General features: G+C 43.8%; 1 protein-coding gene across 8 annotated transcripts in view; it reads left to right on the forward strand.

Moving 5' to 3' along the window:
- Positions 1–20079, forward strand: part of LOC122552247 (microtubule-associated serine/threonine-protein kinase 1-like) — a 158032-nt gene that overhangs the window by 64474 nt on the left and 73479 nt on the right. For all 8 annotated transcript variants that reach the window (XM_043694928.1, XM_043694926.1, XM_043694924.1 and 5 more), the window contains one exon: positions 15901–15989. In XM_043694928.1, the coding sequence (XP_043550863.1) occupies positions 15901–15989 (89 nt within the window). The remainder of the gene's footprint in view (positions 1–15900; positions 15990–20079) is intronic.

Genomic DNA, 20079 nt, shown 5'->3' on the forward strand with positions numbered 1-20079 from the left:
AAGCCTTTTGCCTGACACACTATCTGTTAGTTATAATCAATTTGGCTCTAAAACCCTTCAAACCTACACCTTTCGGAATCACTGCTTTTACGACCTCTCTGAAAAAAAAAAAGCCAAGGACAGCATCACCTTGTTAAAGGAGCAGCATCATCACATATACTCCTCATTGAACCTGAGTTGGCCTCTTCCCTTGATAATGGTGGTAGAGTGTGGGATGTACTGATCTTGAGATTACAGATTGCGGTGGAATACAATTCTGATGCTTGAGTGCCTGTTTTTGAGCTATTACAATCCCTTCACTTGCAATTTTGCTTCAGTTGAAAACTCAGTCTTCTCCCAATGTTTGAATAGCCCAGTTATTCCCAATCCTGATACAATCAGACAAATACTTAACATGTCCCAGTGGGGTTATTCTGTCTGCCTATCATTGTCAATCAAACAATAATTCATTTAGTTCCATCTCAATGGGTTAATGGCCCAATGGAGTGGAAGGTATTGGAATAACAATGAACATATTTAATCACTAATGATATGAACATTAAGTTCTGACTTATATCTGCTGATTAGTTTAGGTCCAGGATATGTTCTGGTGCTGCAGGAGTTGAAGATTAATCTCCAGGAAATCACTGCAGCCACCAACCTGGACAAAGATCATAGACACTATCAAAACATTTTTCTTTGAACACCTGACATAAATAAGTTGTAAAAGTATCGGTTAATTCTGGAGGAAATAGCTGCTTGGTAGACTGTGAAGATTCAACCAATTGTATAACAGTAAGCCAGTGTTCTTCCTAATTGGCTTTGAAAGGCTGTCTGTCAACTTGATCAACCAATGGTGTGAATTTGGGGAATGTGGCCATCACAAACTCTTAACATTCGCCTGTACCTGTGTTTTTGGTTTTGCTGCTGTTTACCTATTATTTACTTATCTATGCTATTTAACTCCGTGACCTGCCTGTATTACTCACAAGACAAAGCTTTTCACTGTGCCTCAGTACACGTGACAATAAATTCAATTCAGTTCAAGATGACAAAACCTCCAGGGGTGCACCCAATCAAATCTGACAACCCAAATCAAGGTGTTGCAGAACAGCCCAGAACTGGGTGTTGATCCTTTCACACCCCACTAAGCTGCACTGTGAGATTCCTACTGGATTATTGCTCACCTGGTTTCCCAACTAAAGATGTTGTCTTCCCCAGGGAAACAGCTGAACCTCGAGCCATAATGTAGACCAGAATTGAAATGTGCAGGGTTGAAAGAGGAATGTCGACAAAGTGGGTACTTCCTAGCCTTGCCAGAGGAAGGCACTGTCTATCTACTCCACTTGTCCTGGGATAAACAGTAGATGTGCCAAAATGTGAGGTTAGCTGATGTTCCCTTTGTCCACTGCACAGGCCATTGGAAGATTTTGGAAATGATTCTAAAAAAATAGGGTTTACATGTGCTTGGAGAGGCAAGGAATGACTTGGGATAGATTCTTGAGGGCAGAGTGGTAGACCTGGTTTACTTGAACTTTAGTAAAGCCTTCGATAAGGTTCCGCATGGTAGACTAATTATTAAAGATCACAAGGGATAATCACATACAAAATTGGCTTTACAGCAGGAGACAGAAGGTGGTGGTGGAGGGTTGTGTTCCAGTGAAATGTCAGATTTGAGACAGGCGGTTCTTGCAAGGTTAGGGAGATGGGTTGTTTGTAGATGTGTGTGGTTCTTCTTGATTTCATCTCTGGACATTTGTGACCAAGCCTCTTGGTGCCTGCAGAGCCTTCCCAAATGAGCCTTCCCCATTTTGGTCAGTCACAAGTCACGGTCTCCCATAAGTCAACAGGAATGTCAGAATTCTTCACGAATGCCATGAGGACATCTCAAACCTGTTTCACCGTCCTCTCGTGAATGTCCTGCTACAACTGAGTTCCAAGTTGTGTAATTGGTTTGGGAGTCCCAGGTTCGGAATACAACCAACATGTTCTGTAACTTAGGGGCTACTCTAGCTTCCCAAAAGGGCGACGTAGGACCCAGGCCTTTAACCCTGACAACATCGGTCTAGAGTTGCCCGTGTAATGATATTGGTAATGTTATTGGGCTGCTGATCTCGAGGTCTGCGCTCAATTACCTATCCTGCAGCAAGGGAATTGAATTTCAATTAACAAGTGGGGGAGGTGATGGCCTAGTGGTATTATCACTGGACTGTTAATCCAGAGACCCAGGTAATGTCCCGGGGACCCGGATTAACTTCCACCATGGCAGATGGTGGAATTTGAATTCAACAAATATCTGGAATTAGGGTCTAATGATGACCACGAATCCATTGTCGATTGTTGGAAAAACCCACCTGGTTCACTAATGTCCTTCAGGGAAGGAAACTGCTATCTTTACCTGGTCTGGCCTACATGTGACTCCAGACCTACAGCAACGTAGTTGACTCTTAACTGCCCTCTGGACAATTAGGGATGGGCAATAAATGCTGGCCTGGCCAGTGATGTCCTCATCCTATGAATGAATTTAAAAAAAACAAGAGTTAAATCTTGTTAATAATGATGGGGAAACTCTAGGATTGTCCTAAAAATGCATTTACTTTGCTAGTGTCCTGATCTGACCTACATGTGACTGTAACTCCTGCAGCAATGTTGGTTTGGTCTTTACTGGATCCTGAAATAGCTGAGCTTGCCTCTTGTTTCCATGGCAACTTGGAATCGGCAACAAATGCTGGCCTTGCCCGCGGTGCCCACATCTCATTAACAAATAAGTTCTGGTTGGATGATATCCTGGAGATTTTAGCAGGTGACTTCTACAGCTTTACCACTATTCCCATTGCTTGACTAAAGCATCTACCTGAACCCCTCGAGAAGCAACCCAGCTTTTCATGACCAATTCCTCCATGTCAGTGAAACAGTCTCTTTGCACCCCCTCTCACATCTCCAGGTGTTCTTACACAGTTGATAAGAGAAGGACTTCAAACAGTTTATTTTTTATTTAAAGCATACCACCTTTTTAATGACCACTACCTTTCTCCCAGGATTGCCCACTGCAAATGCTGGAGATCACTGTTCAACCGTGAGACATTCTTGGCAGGTCACTGTCATGTTACCTGTTCAGAACATTTGATCAAACGTTAAACACACCACCTCACATGACCCAAATCAACTAAAGTGACATGCTCATCCACTAACAATTACAGAGTGCCATGTCGCTAAGCTCAGATGTTGGCACTCAGTATGAAGAAAATGGAAATTACAATGACATAACACAAAGTGACACAGCAAAGTGATCTGAGGAACACTGTTGCTATGGCATGTTGCTAAGGTGCTTTATGTTTCACGTGACCTTTTTGAAATATATTTGCTTCTGTTGATTTGTTAAGGAAATTGGTTTTGAAAACCTCACAAGCTTAGCTGGCTGTTCACCAAACATCTGCGGACCATGAGCTGATAGTGGAGTACCACTGATGTATCATTTACTATCTTCAGCAGAGAGGGTCTTCGCTTTCCAGGGCTGTCCTCAATCTCCAGAATATTTAGTGCCATAACTTTGCTTTTAAGTGTAATTTGTTAATTGAAAACTTCTATATTAACCATAAAATATATGTCAATATTGTTGTTGGCAGAACGATTGTTTGTTGACCAGGTAATTTTAAGATGTACTACTGTTCACTCTGTCCATTTTTTCCCCCAGTCAGCTGTGGCTTGATAAGTTCCAAATCTTGTCCCTAAATCATGGACTTGTACAAATTGTACAAACTCCAGTGCACTACTGAGGGAGAAATTCCCTTCACTAAATCAGATGGATGGAGAAGATCTCATGGACTATTTTGAAGAGCAGAATCCTCACCACTAAAATAGCACTGTGAGAACTTGTACAATAGTATGGTTTATGGTGCCCCACTGGTGTTATTGCTGAGCTGTTAATCCAGGGACCCAGGTAATGCTCTGGGGACCTGGGTTCAAATCATGCCATGGTGGATTTTGAATTCAACAAGGATCTAGAATTGAAGGTCTAATGATGACCATGAGTCTATTGTTGATTGGTGGAAAAACCCATCTGGTTCACTAATATCATTTAAGGAAGGAAACTGCCATCCTTGTCTGGCCTAGCCTACATGTGACTCCAGACCCATAGCCATGTGGTTGATTCTTAACTGCCGGCTGGGCAATAAATACTGGGCTGGCCAATGATGTCCTCAGCCTGTGAATGAATTTTTAAAAATCCGTTCTGCAGTTAATCATTTTTTAACCTTATTGTTTTCCCTCCTCAGAGACTAACATTTTGAGTCCAGTATGACTCTCTTTTATTTCCAATCTCGAGCATCCACCATGTTTTAATGCAATGTTGCTAATTGAGGGCAGAGCTTCATAGCCACTTTAAGCCAGAGGTTGTTCAATGCAATGGTGATGGATTCATGTGGTGCAGTGGTTGTGTCCCTACCCTTGGCCTGAAATACCTGGGTTCAAATCCCACCTACCCCAAAAGGTTACCTGATGTCCTAAGATAGGAGTGAATACTGCAGATGCTGGAATCTGTACTGAAAACAAAAATGCTGGAAATCACAGTGGGTTAGGCAGCATCCATAGATAGAGAGCAAGCTAACATTTTGAGTCTAGATGACTCTTCATCAGAGCTGAAGTGAAATGTGGAGGGTCCAGCATTTATACAACAGGGGATGGGTTGGGTTGGGTTGGGTTGGGGTGGGGGGGGGGGGGGGTGGACTACTGGGGGAGAAAGGATGTTGATAGTGCAGATTAAGTGTGAATCATGTAATAACATTTCTGAACAGGTTGATGAGAAAAATAGGTCAATGTTTTTAAAAAAATTCAAAACATTGATACTATAACCACCCCCCTCTGTGTGAAAGGGAGTTTAATGTGCCATTTGCAGTAATTAGGCTAATTTCCGTTTAAATGGACACTGAATCCACAAAACCGTGGTTTACTGGCCTCATTGACACTTCTTCAATTGTTTAATTGTCATGGAAATGACAGGGATTAGAGGGTGACAACATTTTGCTGAAGTGGTAGCACTTTGCTGAGTGTTTGCAAATAGAGGCTGTAAATATATTGCAGAAGTACTTCCGCTAATATTTTGGCATCTGGCCCTGTTAAAATTGTGGTGGGGAATTTAAGGTACCATCAATGAACCTATAGATTCTTGAGAGCAGCAGGATGGGGGGAGAAGGTGTATGAAGGCAAATTGGATACTTAACTTTATTAGTCAAAGTATTAAATACAAGAGGAAGGCTATGATGGAGCTCTGTGTAACACTAGTGATGCTGCAGCTGGAATACTGTGTGCAGTTCTGGTCACCAAGCTCTAGCAGTGGTTGCTATAGTCCCCGAGGACTGCTCTCTCATTACAGAAACATGGTGGTGGTGATTTAACCTGAGGGTCACCATGCTTCAGGCAAGGTCAAGGAGGCAGGAACTGATGTGGTGACCTCAATATTGTGGGAATTGACCCCTCACTGTTAGCATTACGCTGCATTGCAAAACAGCTGTACAGCCAACTGAGCTAACTGAATCGCAACCCCCACCTCCCATCATTGCACTATAGGAAGGTGATTGCCCTAGAGAGAGTGCATAGGAGATTCACCAGGATGTTTTCTGGGCTGCTACGAGGAGAGAAGTCTGACTGAGGTGTAGACATTTATGCTGGGTATGCACAGAGAGATACTTCCCCCTTGTAATAGTGTGATCAGTAGCTAGGGGGCATAATTTTGAGGCAAAGAGCAGGAAAGTGAGAGTGGCTTTGAGGAAACTATCTCAACTGGAGAATGGTGGGTGGTAGAGGCAGCAATCTTCAATTTAAAAATAATTTAGTTGAGCACTTGAAGTGCCATCACAAACAAGGCTTTGGGTCAAATGCTGGAAAATGAGATTTGAATAAATGGATGTTTTATAACCAGTACAATCAAAATAGGCAGAAGGGCCTCCTTCTGTATTGTAAAAAAATCTATGGCTCTCTATGACACTGGAAAAGTCGCCCTACTGAGAGCTGGAATACAATATCCAGTCTGATAATCCTGGTACAGCTTTCAGGGGGTGCTGCACTGTCCCTTTCTGGTGGAGACTATAAAGCTTCCCTGTCTCCCCTCCTCCCATCTGCCCTCTCAGGAGAACTACTTTAGATCCCTTGGAACTACTTTGAAAAAGAGCAGGGACGTGCTCCCCGATGTCTTCTCCAACGTTTATCCCTCCACCAGCATGATAAGATAAACTATCTGCTCAATATTCCATTGCCATTTGTGGGATCTTGCTGTACACAAACTGGCTCTTGCATTTACTACATTACGACAATGTACTTCATCAAAATACTAGCCTAAAGGAACAACCTGAGCTTACAAAAGGTACAATACAAGTGCAAGTCTTAATTTATATTATAGTGCAACACAGAAGGAGGCCACTCAGTCTCTCAAGCCTGTGCAAGCCTTTGGCAGAGCTTTTGGACTTGTTTCACTCTTTGATTCTATGCCTATAGTGCAATGTTTCTTTCGATTCTTCTTCATTCCTTCCTGTTATCCATGCTCCCTAACACCATAAGAAATAGGAGATACAGTAGGCCATTTAGCCCTTTGAATCTACTCTGCCATTAATTGATTCATGGCCAATTTTATGGTTAAACTCAATCTATCCACACTATCCCCCTATGCCTTTGATCCCTTAGTACTCCGATATTGATCAATCTGTGCCTTGAAGACATTCAGTGTCTGAACAGCCACAGCTTTCTGGGAAAGAATTCCAAAGATTCATATCCTCTTAAGTGTAGAAATGCCCCCTCTCTTAGTCCTAATTAGCTGAATCCTTATTCTGAACCCCTGACCCGAGCTTCTAGATTCCCTGAGCAGAGGGAAGCATCTAGGCATTGTCTACTCTGTCAAGTGTTATGGTGTGAAGGAGGCCATGTCTGCACCAGCTCTTTAAATGAGCATCATTACCTCATGCCAATTTCTTGCTTTCTCCCCATACTCTTACACATTACTTTTATCTACAATCATCCAGTGCTTGCTTGAATGTCACAATTGAACTCGCCTCCACCAAATTTCCAGGCAGTATGTTCCATACCCTAACTATTCATTAAGTGAAAAAGTGTTTTCTCATTTCACACCAGAAAATGGTGCACTGAGAACAACCTAGCTCTCAATGCCGGCAAATCTAAGAAACTCATTGTTATCTTTCGGCATAGAGATGGAATGAGTAGAGACAGTCAAACTCCTGGGAGTGGTCATCCACAACAAGCTTTCTTGGACTCTTCATGTGGATGCACTGGTTACAAAGGCCCAACAACGTCTCTTCTTCCTCAGGCAGCTGAGAAAATTTGGCATGATGGCGAATACCCTTGTCAACCTTTATGAGTGCGCCATCGAGAGCATTCTGTCTGAATGTTCAGGATTGGACACAGTTACAGAGAGTGGCAAACTCAGTCCGGACAATCACAAAGGCCAACCTCCCATCTATAGAATCCATCTACGAGGCCTGCTGTCAATGAAAGGCTGCCAGCATTCTCAAAGATCCATCCCACCCTGGCAATGCTTTTCAACAACACGACACTGTCCTATCCCCCCTAGTCCAGGAACTCCCCACATACGTTCGAGACACCACCCACACCCTCCACCTCCTCCAAGACTTCCGTTTCCTCGGCCCCCAACGCCTCATCTTCACCATGGATATCCAATCCCTCTACACCTCCATCCGCCATGACCAGGGCCTCCAAGCCCTCCGTTTTTTCCTCTCCCGACGTCCCCAACAGTACCCTTCCACCGACACTCTCATTCGTTTGGCCAAACTGGTCCTCACCCTTAACAATTTCTCCTTCGAATCCTCCCACTTCCTCCAGACCAAAGGGGTAGCCATGGGCACACGTATGGGCCCCAGCTATGCCTGTCTCTTTGTTGGCACCACTCCCCACCTCTTCCTCTGCTACATTAATGACTGCATTGGCGCCACCTCATGCTCCCGCGAGGAGGTTGAGCAATTCATCAACTTCACCAACACATTCCACCCTGACCTTAAATTTACCTGGACCATCTCTGACACCTCCCTCTCCTTCCTGGACCTCTCCATCTCCATCAATGACGACTGACTTGACACTGACATTTTTTACAAACCCATCGACTCCCACAGCTACCTCTTGCAAAAATGCCATCCCGTATTCCCAATTCCTCTGCCTCCGCCGTATCTCCTCCCAGGAGGACCAGTTCCACCACAGAACACACCAGATGGCCTCCTTATTTAGAGGCCGCAATTTCCCTTCCCACGTGGCTAAAGATGCCCTCCAACGCATCTCATCCACATCCCTCACCTCCGCCCTCAGACCCCACCCCTCCAACCGTAACAAGGACAGAACGCCCCTGGTGCTCAACTTCCATCCTACCAACCTCCGCATAAACCAAATCATCCGCCGACATTTCCGCCACCTCCAAAAAACCCCCACCACCAGGGATATATTTCCCTCCCCACCCCTTTCCACCTTCTGCAAAGACCGTTCCCTCCATGACTACCTGGTCAGGTCCACGCCCACCTACAACCCACCCTCCCATCCTGGCACCTTCGCCTGCCACTGCAGGAACTGCAAAACCTGCACCCACACCTCCTCCGTCACCTCCATCCAAGGCCCTAAAGGAGTCTTCCACATCCATCAAAGTTTTACCTGCACATCCACTAATATTATTTATTGTATCCATTGCTCCCGATGCAGTCTCCTCTACATTGGGGAGACTGGACGCCTCCTAGCAGAGCGCTTTAGGGAACATCTCCGGGACACCCGCACCAATCAACCACACCGCCCTGTGGCCCAACATTTCAACTCCCCCTCCCACTCTGCCGAGGACATGGAGGTCCTGGGCCTCCTTCACCNCCCACCCTCCTCTAGCTTATCTCTCCACACTTCAGGCTCTCTGCCTTTATTCCTGATGAAGGGCTTTTGCCCGAAACGTCGATTTTACTGCTCCTTGGATGCTGCCTGAACTGCTGTGCTCTTCCAGCACCACTGATCCAGAATCTGGTTTCCAGCATCTGCAGTCATTGTTTTTACCTTTTCAACAACCTCTACCATTGGGGAGCAGGTACAGAATCCTGAACACACGCACCAGCCAGTTTCGAAACAGTTTCTACCCTACTGTTGTTAGAATACTGAAGAGACTCACAAACTCTTAACATTCACCTGTACCTGTGTTTTTGTTTTTGCTGCTGTTTACCTATTATTTACTTATCTATGCTATTTTACTCTGTGATCTGCCTGTTTTGCTCGCAATTCAAAGCTTTTCACTGTGCCTCAGTACACGTGACAATAGATTCAATTCAAATTCAAATTTAAATTCACACTTGCTTCTTTTGTAAATCACTTCAAATCAATGCCCTCTTGATTTTATTCCTTTTCTGAGTGGGAACAGTTTCTCTCTTTTACTTCATCCAGCCTCATCATGATTTTTAAAACTGCTATCATCCTCTCAGCCATCTTCCCTCCAAGAACAGCAGTCCTAACCTCTTCAATCTGTCCTCATGACTGAAGTTGCTCATCTGTGGAATCATTCTTGTAAATCACTTCTGCATTCTCTCCAATGAGGTCACATCCTTTCTATAGTATAACGCCCAGAACTGCAGACAGTACTCCAGTTGACGCCTGACCAGTGTTTTATACAAGTTCACATCATGTCCTTGCTCTTGCACAGTAGGTCCATATTAATAAAGCTGAGGATAGTGTGCTTTACTTACTGCTCTCACCACCTGCCCTGCCACTTTCAATAAATGTGCACATATAAATCTTTATATTTATATCAGACCACCCTCTCAATCTGCCTAGGCCAAGTCTACTCCATCTCTCTTCATAGGATAACCCCATATTCTCGTACACCTTTCATTCTAGAAGTTTGACTTGATGATGATGCGGGGTCCTGGATTATATGGTCTGTTTGGGATATCGGAGAGACAGGACACCAACTTGCGGATCATTTCAGAGAACATCTCTGGGACACCCACACCAATAAACCCTACCACCCCGTAGCTGAACAATTCAACTCCCCCTCCCACTCCACCAAGAACATGTGGGTCTTGGGCCTCCTCCATCGCCAAACCATAACCACCCAATGCCTGGAGGAAGAATACCTCATCTTTCGCCTTGGGAGCCTGCAACCACACCGGATCAATGTGGATTACATCAATTTCCTCATTTCCCCTACCCCCCAATTTATTCCAGTCCCAAGCCTCCAACTCAGCACCATTCTTTTGACCAGTCCATCTTCCTTCCCATCTATCCGATCCACCTTCCTCTCCAACCTATCACTTTCACCCCCATCTTTATCTACCTTTCACATTCCCAGCTACTTTCCCCCAGCACCTACCCACTCCCATTTATCTCTCAGCTCCTCGGCCCACAACCTCATTCCTGATGAAGGGCTTATGCCCGAAACTTCGATTCTTCTGCTCCTTCGATGCTGTTTGACCTGCTGTGCTTTTCTAGCACCACACACTCGACTTTGGGAGGCATGGTCAGTTTAATCTCTTAGCTTTTAATGAACAGGTCCCCAATTTTTTCAAGATGCCAGGCTCTTACAACAGAAAATTCTGTCAGATTTGTTTAACACTGACAGCTTTGGGAAGGAAGTGGGTAACCCTCAATCTGATTAAAGGAGAAATGCACTTCACAGATGAACTAACAGCAAGATGTAAACAAGGCCAGCTGTTTTGTTTCTTAGTGCAGGTCTCTCAAAACCTCAGGAATAAAGGATTGTAGAAGACATCTCACTGTGGGGGATACATGAGGTATGTTCCTGCAGTGAATCAAAGAGTTGGTGCAGAATTAAGTGTCTATTAGAAGGTTAGATTGGTGTCCAGTTTTAATAACTGGATGTTTTGTACTGATTGAACCTGCAGACTGAAACATTATCCTTATTGACACAACATCCTCGCAGTCAACTACTGATTTCACCTTGGCACATTTTGCGAGTTCCTTATATCGTGCATAACTCATGCTTATGAGAAAGCAGGAACGAAACTGAAAGAGTAATTGGGAATAAAGTGAACTTTCTTGATCCTCCAACAGGATAAGAAATGCAGTGTGGTCCTAAGGTGCAGGACCAAGGGAGTGGGACTAGTTGAATAGTTCTGCCAAAGTGCTCGCAGAAGAACAACAGACTGAATAGCCCCCTTTTGTGTTGCATTATTATATAAATACATGAATGCTGCCTGAGCCAGCAAGTGAAGGAATTTTTAAAAATGCCATGGAAATAACTCCACAAAGGCCAGTATCCCATCACCAAGTCACACTGTATTTACGCACAAACAGTTCTTGACTGTGGCTCTGCTTCATACAGAGTCAAGCACTAGGATGTCAGTATGTCTGACACTCATCCTTTTTATGTCAGCCCGGACTCCCTGATTGGGCCAGATTAACAGTCCCAGTTATTTTATCTGGGATGCTACTGGCTGACCTTGTTCCAATCACTACAGACAGGGCAAATTGTCATTCAGTCTAATTACAGCTTACATTTATATAGAGCCTTTACATTACAGAAATATCGTAATCACTTTATTTAACAATTTGCACTGTACTATATTTACTTCAGAAATAAATGTTATTATATAGAAAAGTGGTGGACTGGTGGTCGGAAGGAATGAGATCAAATGGGCTACTGAGAACTTTATTTATTCACCCCTTTAGTGTTTTATATTTGTGTCAACAATCTTGAATTATTGTTTAGCCTGTCATGTTTACTTCTTTTGGGAGTATCTGATTCTCACACTGGAGACAGAGTCCAGCTCGGTTGGTTAGTGGGAATCCAATGGAATAGTTCAATTACGGATCAGGGCTTAAACCAAAGGTCTGAACATAATATCAGAATTCTAGCTTTGGTTGTGTGAGATGCAGTGCTTTGAGTAGAAGACTGGTTAAATTACTTCCCTACAGGTTACATTAATAGTGTTATTTTTAATTTATTCACGGGATGAGGACATCACTGGCTAGGCAGCATTTATTGCCCATCCTGTGACGGTGCTGCTCCTTTAACAGGGTTATGTTGTCTTTGGCTTTTTTTTCAGAGACGTTGTAAAAGACACAAACTCCAAAAAGTCCACGTTTGAAGGGTTTCGGGGCCAATTTGATGATAGCTAACATATATTGCCTCACGCAAAAGGTTTTTAAGTGAAAAAAACACTTGTACAATGAAAGGGGAGTGGCCAGTTCTCCTGGCTCAGCTTTTCTCTGGTTTGGTCTGGTCTGGCTATTCACAGAAAGCAGGCAGACAGTTGTGAAGCTGCTGGACCCAAAGAAGCAGGTTGATGCTGATCCTCCCTCTCTCTGACATCTCTCCTCTAAGACCCTGGGTTTGATTTTATCTTTTGTGCCAAGGGGTGTTAATGGGGATTGTTGCAAGTATTGGGAACAGCAATGTTAAGTTGGTATAATTTGTTGGGTTTTCGGATGGTTTAAATCATACAGTATTCTATTCTCTTTTGTTTGTGCTTCATTCAGTAATCTTGTAAATAAATTGTGTTTTGTTTAAAACTAAATGGTTTGACCAACTGCATCATTCCTGGGATATCCGTGTTACACCTCCATAAAACAACTCACAGAGTTAGGGTCTGGGCTACTGTTTTGAAATGTTTTGAGGGGGTCTGGCCTGGTCCATAACAATGCTTAATTGCCAACAGGGCAGTTAAGAGTCAATCACATTGCTGTGCGTCTGGAGTCACATATAGGCCAGACTAGCTAAGGATGGCAGCTTCCTTCCCTAAACAGCATTAGTGAGCCAGATGCGTTTTTCCAACAATCAGCATTGGGATTCATGGTCATCATTAGATCCTTAATTCCGGATGTTTACTGAATTCAAATCCCACCGTCTCCCCTGGCAGGATTTGAACTTGGTTCCCCAGAACGTTATCTGGGTCTCTGAATTAACAGTCCAGTGATAAAACCACTAGACCTTCTTTATACAGGGGTTAAAATGAGTATTGAAATTGTTTTGGGGTAATGGGCTGTGGGGTGCAAGTTCCCCACTCTAGTTAAATAGTGAGTATTAACATCTTCTAAATTACAGGGAATAAAGTAGCAAAATACTGCGGATACTGAAAACATAAATTAAAATTGCTGGGGAAACTCAGCAAGTCTGTCAGCCTCTGTGGAGAGAGAAACCGAGTTAACGTGTTGAGTCAAGTATGGCGCTTTTACAGTTCCAAAGAAGAGTCATTCCAGACTCAAAATGTTAACTGTTTCTCTCTTCATAAATGCTGCCAGACCTGCTGAGTTTCTCCAGCATTCTCTGTGTTTGTTTCAGGGAATATAATTCCAGTTTGTGTAATTCCTCCTCATAATGTAATCCCCGGAGCCCAGGCTTCATCCAATAAATTTGCCCTGAAAGGCTATACAAATCTTTCTGTAGGTGTGGAGGTCACAGCAACTCGAGGTGTGGTCTAATCGGGGCTTTGTTCTAAGTAAAGCCTCCTCCGTGTAACACAATATCAATGACTGCTAAAGGGAACTGTGACTGAACAAATAAAAACGATACTCCTTCCTAAAGACTGTAAAGGATTGGTGGGCTTGTGAGTGACAGTCAGGCATGACGGAGGTTTGCAGCTGATACTTAATGAGCTGCTTTTCGAGTTAATTCTCTTCAATAAACCCTTCCAGCTCAAAGGTGTTCATGACACAATGCTGTGATAATCATTATCCGCTAGATATTAATTTGTCTCTTTGAAGAAAGAGAGTGACAGAGGTTATTATTTGCTGTGTTTTCGGGAGGGTTGTTTGTTCTGGTGAATGATCTTCAGTCTCTCTAAGGTGCTTGGAACTGTTCTCTGAGATTCTAATTAACTGAGCAACACTAAGGGTGGATGTTACACTCTGAAGTTAGGAGAAAGGCTTATCGTTTAGTGATATGTGATTAAGACCTTTGTCTGGCCGAAGAAGCCTTTGTAATTACTGGGTCTTTTGTTCCTATTTTGGGAGCATGATGCGACAGTGAATCAGCGAGCACCCCTGTATCAGACACAGAGAGAGAGAGAGAGTTCCAGTGTTTACACAGGAGACTGGATTTACCTTATCCCGAGCAGCCTCAACGCAGTGACAGGTCTTACGCCCACATCTTCCATGCAGTGGATTTCTGCAATCTAAAGTGTCTCTTCGGGCAAGAGGCAAGAAAGAAAGACTTGAACTTATGCAGCATGTTTTACAATCTTCCAAGTGCTTTATAGTGGAGCTAGCTCAGCTGGCTGGACACCTGGCCTGCAGTACAGAGTAATGCCAACATTGGTGGTGGTTTAATTCCTGCACTGGCTGGGGTGACCATCAAGGTCTCTCCCTCTCAGCATCTCCCCTCTGCTGAGATGTGGTGACCCTCTGATTAAACCATCACTAGTTATCTCTCTCTCTGTCTCTAATAGGAGAGTGGTTCTATTGTCCTCTGGGGCTATGGTGACTTTACCTTCCCGTTACAGCAGAGTGCTTTCACAGCACTCAATGTTTGTTAATGTAGGAAATGCCACAGCCAGCTCCCACAGTAAGCAGATAGAATGACAACAGCTGTTTTAGTGATGATGACCAATGGATAACTGTTAGCCAGGACATCAGGATAACCTCCCTGCCTTTCACAACAGTGCTGGAAGATCTTTCATCATCATATGAGGAGATAGATGAGGCATCACTTTAACTTCCAATCTGTACAACTGCATCTCCGCCAGTGCAGTGAGTTCTGTACTGGAGTACTCGATGGGCCGAATGGCCTTACTTCCACTCCTATGTCTTATGGTCTTATGATACTAGCTTTATTTTAATGTTTAGTTCTCAGTGTGGGACTTGAATCCACAACTGCCTAATCCTGAGACGAGAGTTTGAGCTTCTGATCCAGAGCTTGATACCTCCATGGCCAGAGTTCTCTGACAGATTTTTTGCTTGGTATGGGTAATGAGGCAGTAAAGGTAGGGTGGAGGTCTTGCAAAGCAGTGGGTAGCATCCCTTCTCTCAGTTCAAATCTCACCTCTGGACTTGTTGGCAAACAGAACATGGGTTTGGAAAATGTTCAAGTAGATTGATTATTAATCTGTACCTCCTTCCAATAGATCTGGTGGTATAGGCTAAGCGGGAAATGGCATCATGCTACCGTCACCGGCCTAGTAATCCAGGGATATAGGTAATGCTCTGAGAACCTGGATTTAAATCCCATTGCAGCTGCTGGTGGAGTTTGTTTTCAGGAAAGAGTTAGATATAGTTCATCAAGCTTAGGGGATCAAAGGTTATGAGGAGAAAGCCAGAACAAGATACTCAGTTGGATGATCAGCCATGATCGTATTAAATGGTGGAGCAACTCAAAGGGCTGATTGGCCTACTCCAGTTCCAATTTCTATGTTTCTCTGATTAGTAGCAAGCAATAGGGTGAGACAATTTCTGGGTCAACTATCACCAGGTGTCAATAGAAATGCACTGGTTTGCCAGTCATATTCATGCACCAATGAGGTGGAAGTATACAGTTGCCAATGGTCTTTTAGTTGCCAATGGTCTGTGGTACCGGACAGAGATGGAAGGATAAAAGCAAAACACTGTGGATGTTGGAAATCTGAAACAAGCAAAGAGAATGCTGGAGAAACTCAGCAGGTCAGGCAGTGTCTGTGGAGAGAGAAGCAGAGTTCATGTTTTTGAGTCCAGTGACCCTTCTTCAAGCTCTTCCTCAGAGAGGGATGGATATGGGTGCAGCTCAGTCAGGGGTAGGCTCAGAGGTTGATTGGCCCAATCCTAGGAAAGGTTTAGAGGGATGCTATCTAATGGCAGTTGATCAATTTAGAAATTCTGGTCAGCATGGACGAGTTGGACCAAAGGGTCTGTTTCTGTGCTGTGCATCTCTATGATTCTATGATTCTTTTTAGTCATCTGATCCACAAATGTGCACATGGTAACAGATCTTTTTGCTCTGATTTTGTGTTACAGTTGTCGAACCAGCAACAGGAAAAGCTTGATTCTGACCAGCACGTCGCCAACTCTCCCACGACCTCATTCACCACTCCCGGGCCATCTAGGTAAGGCATCAATTCCTCGCTGCTCAGCAACAGATGGGGTAGGCTCAGGGGATTGAGTGGGGGTAGGGAGGAATACAAGTGGAGGTGAGAAATTTAAACCTGCAACTGTGGGATAGTCCTTAAACTCTTCATGGAATTTGGGTTTACATCCATCGAGGATTGGCTCTGAAGTCTCCAGAGTTAAAGGTTCATCTCCAAAATAAGGAGGGGGCAAAGTCAGGCAAAGAAACATCAGAGGGCATTTAAAAACTGGCATTAGTTGATGAATCGGTGGAAGTCCCACCTCTTTGTACCAATGAAATCCAACTGCAATGAGGCAATGAATTGGCTTCCAACATGATCAAGGTCCCCACAGTGCAGGTATCCCTCCCCCAAGAGCTGCTGACCAATTACAGACCGATAATTCTCCATTGTCAGCAGTGACACCGGAAGAAGTGGTTGCTGCAGGTAATGCAGGTCTCCACCAGGGATTGATGCTGGGCCGTTGGATCCACTGGGGGAGAGGGACGCTAACAAAGTGAGGAGACGGTGAAGGATATGAGGGTGGTGGTGGTGAGGTAGCTTTCATCCCTCCACCCTGTGCCCGCCCACCTGAAACCAACTCCACTCAATATGTCCACCTTCCAGGTTCGGGGGCTCTCATTAGGGCATTGCATGTCTGTCAACAAGGCGCCCCACAGACAAAATTTGACAGGCAGCCTTTGAGAGTGAGGGGGAGGAGTGAGACCTGTGTGAGTGCTGTTAAATCCCTGAACTACTAGATTGTTATCAATTCAAATTTCACCACCTGTCATAGCAGGATTTGAACCCACAACCCCAGAACATGGATTATTAGTGTAGTGACATTACAATTACCCCACTGCCTTCTGCCCTGAACCATGATTAAATCCTTGGTGTCTCAGGGATAATTGCCTTTGAATAGCTCATTAATGAATCTAATTGACATGCTACTGTCAGTCCTGAGGAAGGGTCACTGGACCTGAAACGTTAACCCTGATTTCTCCCCACAGATGCTGCCAGACCTGCTGAGGTTTTCCAGCAATTTCTGTTTTGGTTTTTGATTAACAGCATCTGCTATCCTTTCAGTCTTCATGCTCTGTTGGGATTCCCTTTTTAAGTCCTTCCTGCTCCGCAGTCCCCACTAAAATGGCGCCAGTTTTCACAACTCATGTTTCTAGTCAGCCTTCCATATGTTATTACATACTTATGAAACAGGTAGAACTGGAACTCAGGCCTCCCTGCTAACGGGTAGGGTCACTATCACTGCACCACAAGAGAGTCATGGCAGTTTTCACAAAGTTGGCATTCAGAATTGGGTACAGCTGCCTGATTCTTTTCTCAATTACTTTAAATCCATGTCCTCTGCTTGTAGCATTTCAGTCCCAACCTGGAACCCATGTCAATGATGGCAGGAGATGTAAAGCAGTTCACTTAATTTCCTGCAGTTTTCCATCTTGATTCCTGAAGGTAGCAACCATATGGTTTATGGTTAAGTAAGACCATAACCCATTCTTTATGTGCTAACCTGGGCTGTGAAACTATTCAACTGTGGGAGGTATCAGAGAGAACCCTTAACTTGCTTTTGTTGCAGGTTCACAAGAGCTTAATTTCCAGCACAGGGTCCTGATCCTGTGCTCCCGAATCTTAACGCTGGCTGATTTCTATTGCAAACACCACCCACATAACACCACCCTGGCCCCAACCCCAATCTTAACCTTAACCTTAAGCCCAACCTTCCCCCACTCCTGAATATGTGTTGCCCATTTCTGATTGCCTATGCTAGCTAATGGTTAAGTCAGAGTCAGAAGGTAGTTTTAAGTTTAATTTTTTTTCAGTTGGTTATTGTAGTGGTTAGGTATTGAACATATATACATGAGGCTGCAATGTGGTCTTTAACAAAATAACACAAGTTTATCACATAAAAAACAAAACTGCACATATAACAGTTTATAAAGATCATAATGCTAACAGCAAAGCAAAGTTTCAATCTGTTTACCAAAACTATCCTTTTACAGATATTCAATCCCAGAGAAATATCACTCCTGTTCTAATCCTTTAATTTCCTTCTTTGCTGACATTTTTTCAGGTCGCCTTCTTGGATTGCGGAGACAGGTTTACAATGTATTTCCACGCATGCTGGCATTAAACCTTTGTGATATTATGATGGCAGAAACCTCCTTTCAGTCCAGACAGCATCTGTAAAAAGTCTCCCCGGCTTGAAGTTTCACAGACTTAACCCACTCCTAGTAGGTTGACCAGTTCCCTGAACTGCGAACGAGATTCCCCTGCTGGGAGGAAACAATTCTTCCGTCTGAACTGAATCCTCATTCTTTCAAAGTGAGATCAAAACCTAGCCCCTGATTCGAGACTCTGATCTATTTTCTTTCTGTCTGCCATTACTCAGCAGTATATACAACTCATCCATCAACACCCCAGGTGTTCTCCCAGGCAGTTGGCAGAATCACATGACTTGCTGGAAATGATGTCTCCTGTTCACTGTTCGAAATTACCTTCTGACCTCTCTAAAACAAATACCTTAACAGAACTGAAAGTACACATCTGCCTCTATTTAAAACAAAATCTAAATCCCAAATGGTAATAATGCATAATATAAATATTTATCACAATTGTTAGGTCACTTTAGAGAGCAGTTAAGAGTTAACCATGTTGTGGATTTTGAGTCACATGTAGGCCAGACCAGGTAAGGATGGTCCTCACTAATTTTTAATAAGTGAAGCAATTAGGTTTTTACAGCATTCAGTTATAGTTGTCATGGTCACCATCACTGAAACTGAATTCCAGATGTATTGATTAATTAGCGTTCTACTTGCTCTCATGATGGTGGGTGAAGCTAAATCCCCAGACTGTTAGCCTGGGCCTCTGCATTACCAGTCCATGACATTACTGCTAATTACTATCTAGACTAGATATGTGGTTAAATGTTTGAGGAGTGAAAATAGAATCATCACACTCCATCCGGCCCTGCACGGAATGAATGATATGCTAAAGTTTTGTCTGTCCAAAACCACTACCAGAAGCAAGGAGATATGACTTATTCTCCACAATTAAAGAGTTTTTGAAATAAAAAAAATCTCTGCTATAAATCTTCCCTACAAGTGTGGCAGCTGATTGCTGCCAAGTGATTCATCACAACGAACATAATCACATGCACCATAATGAGAAGAAAGTGTTTGGGATGGGAAATTTGTAATCTACTTATTAAACTCATCCTCTTTTGATGTTTGCAGGTGTCTGGCACTTTCTGCTGCTAATCAGGCTGCTGCACTTGCACACTGACCTTGACGTGAGCTCCCTGCTTATACTTTAATTTTATTCATTTACACTGTTTTATTTTGGGAGTGCCAGGAAATCTGGTCTTGTCTTTGGGAGTGAGTGCAGAGGGAAGTACAAAATGTGTACTGGGCAGAGCCAAGTGCCCGTGAGTTACTGTGACTTTAAGATTAATTCAGTTATCTCAATCTAGATTCTGTTTATTTTCTCCCAGTCCCTGTAAAAGGCAGTGAGACTGTTGTTGGGATCCCATGGACTAGATGTGTCAAATAGCACATGTGTAAAAGTGAAATACTGAGGGTGCTGGAAATCTGAAATGAAAGCAGTGAATAGTGGAAGAACTCAGCATGTCTGGCAACATCTGTGGAGAGAAAGCAGGCGAATGGTTTGAGTCCAGTGACCCTCTTTCAGAATGTCACTGGACTTGAAATGTTAATCCTGTATCTGCCTCCAGAGATGTTGCCACACCAACTGAGTATCTTCAGCACTTTTTACTTTTAACATCTTCAGGATCATAGCATCCTTATAGTGTGGAAGCAAACTGATTGGCCCATCAGGTCCACTCTGACCCCTCGAAGAGCGTTCCATCCCACTCACCCTATCCCTGTAACCCTGCACATCCCATGGCCAATCAACCTAACCTAGACATTCCTGCACATCCCATGGCCAATCCACCTAACGTAGACATCGCTGCCCACCATGGGCAGTTCAGCATGGCAAGTCCACCCAATTGCAGTTCTTTGATTTATTATACATGTAAGACTAAGGCCGTGGGTTAGAGGGGGTGGGGAACGTGGGG

Source organism: Chiloscyllium plagiosum, chromosome 8, assembly GCF_004010195.1.
Source record: "Chiloscyllium plagiosum isolate BGI_BamShark_2017 chromosome 8, ASM401019v2, whole genome shotgun sequence".
Classification (NCBI taxonomy): domain Eukaryota; kingdom Metazoa; phylum Chordata; class Chondrichthyes; order Orectolobiformes; family Hemiscylliidae; genus Chiloscyllium; species Chiloscyllium plagiosum.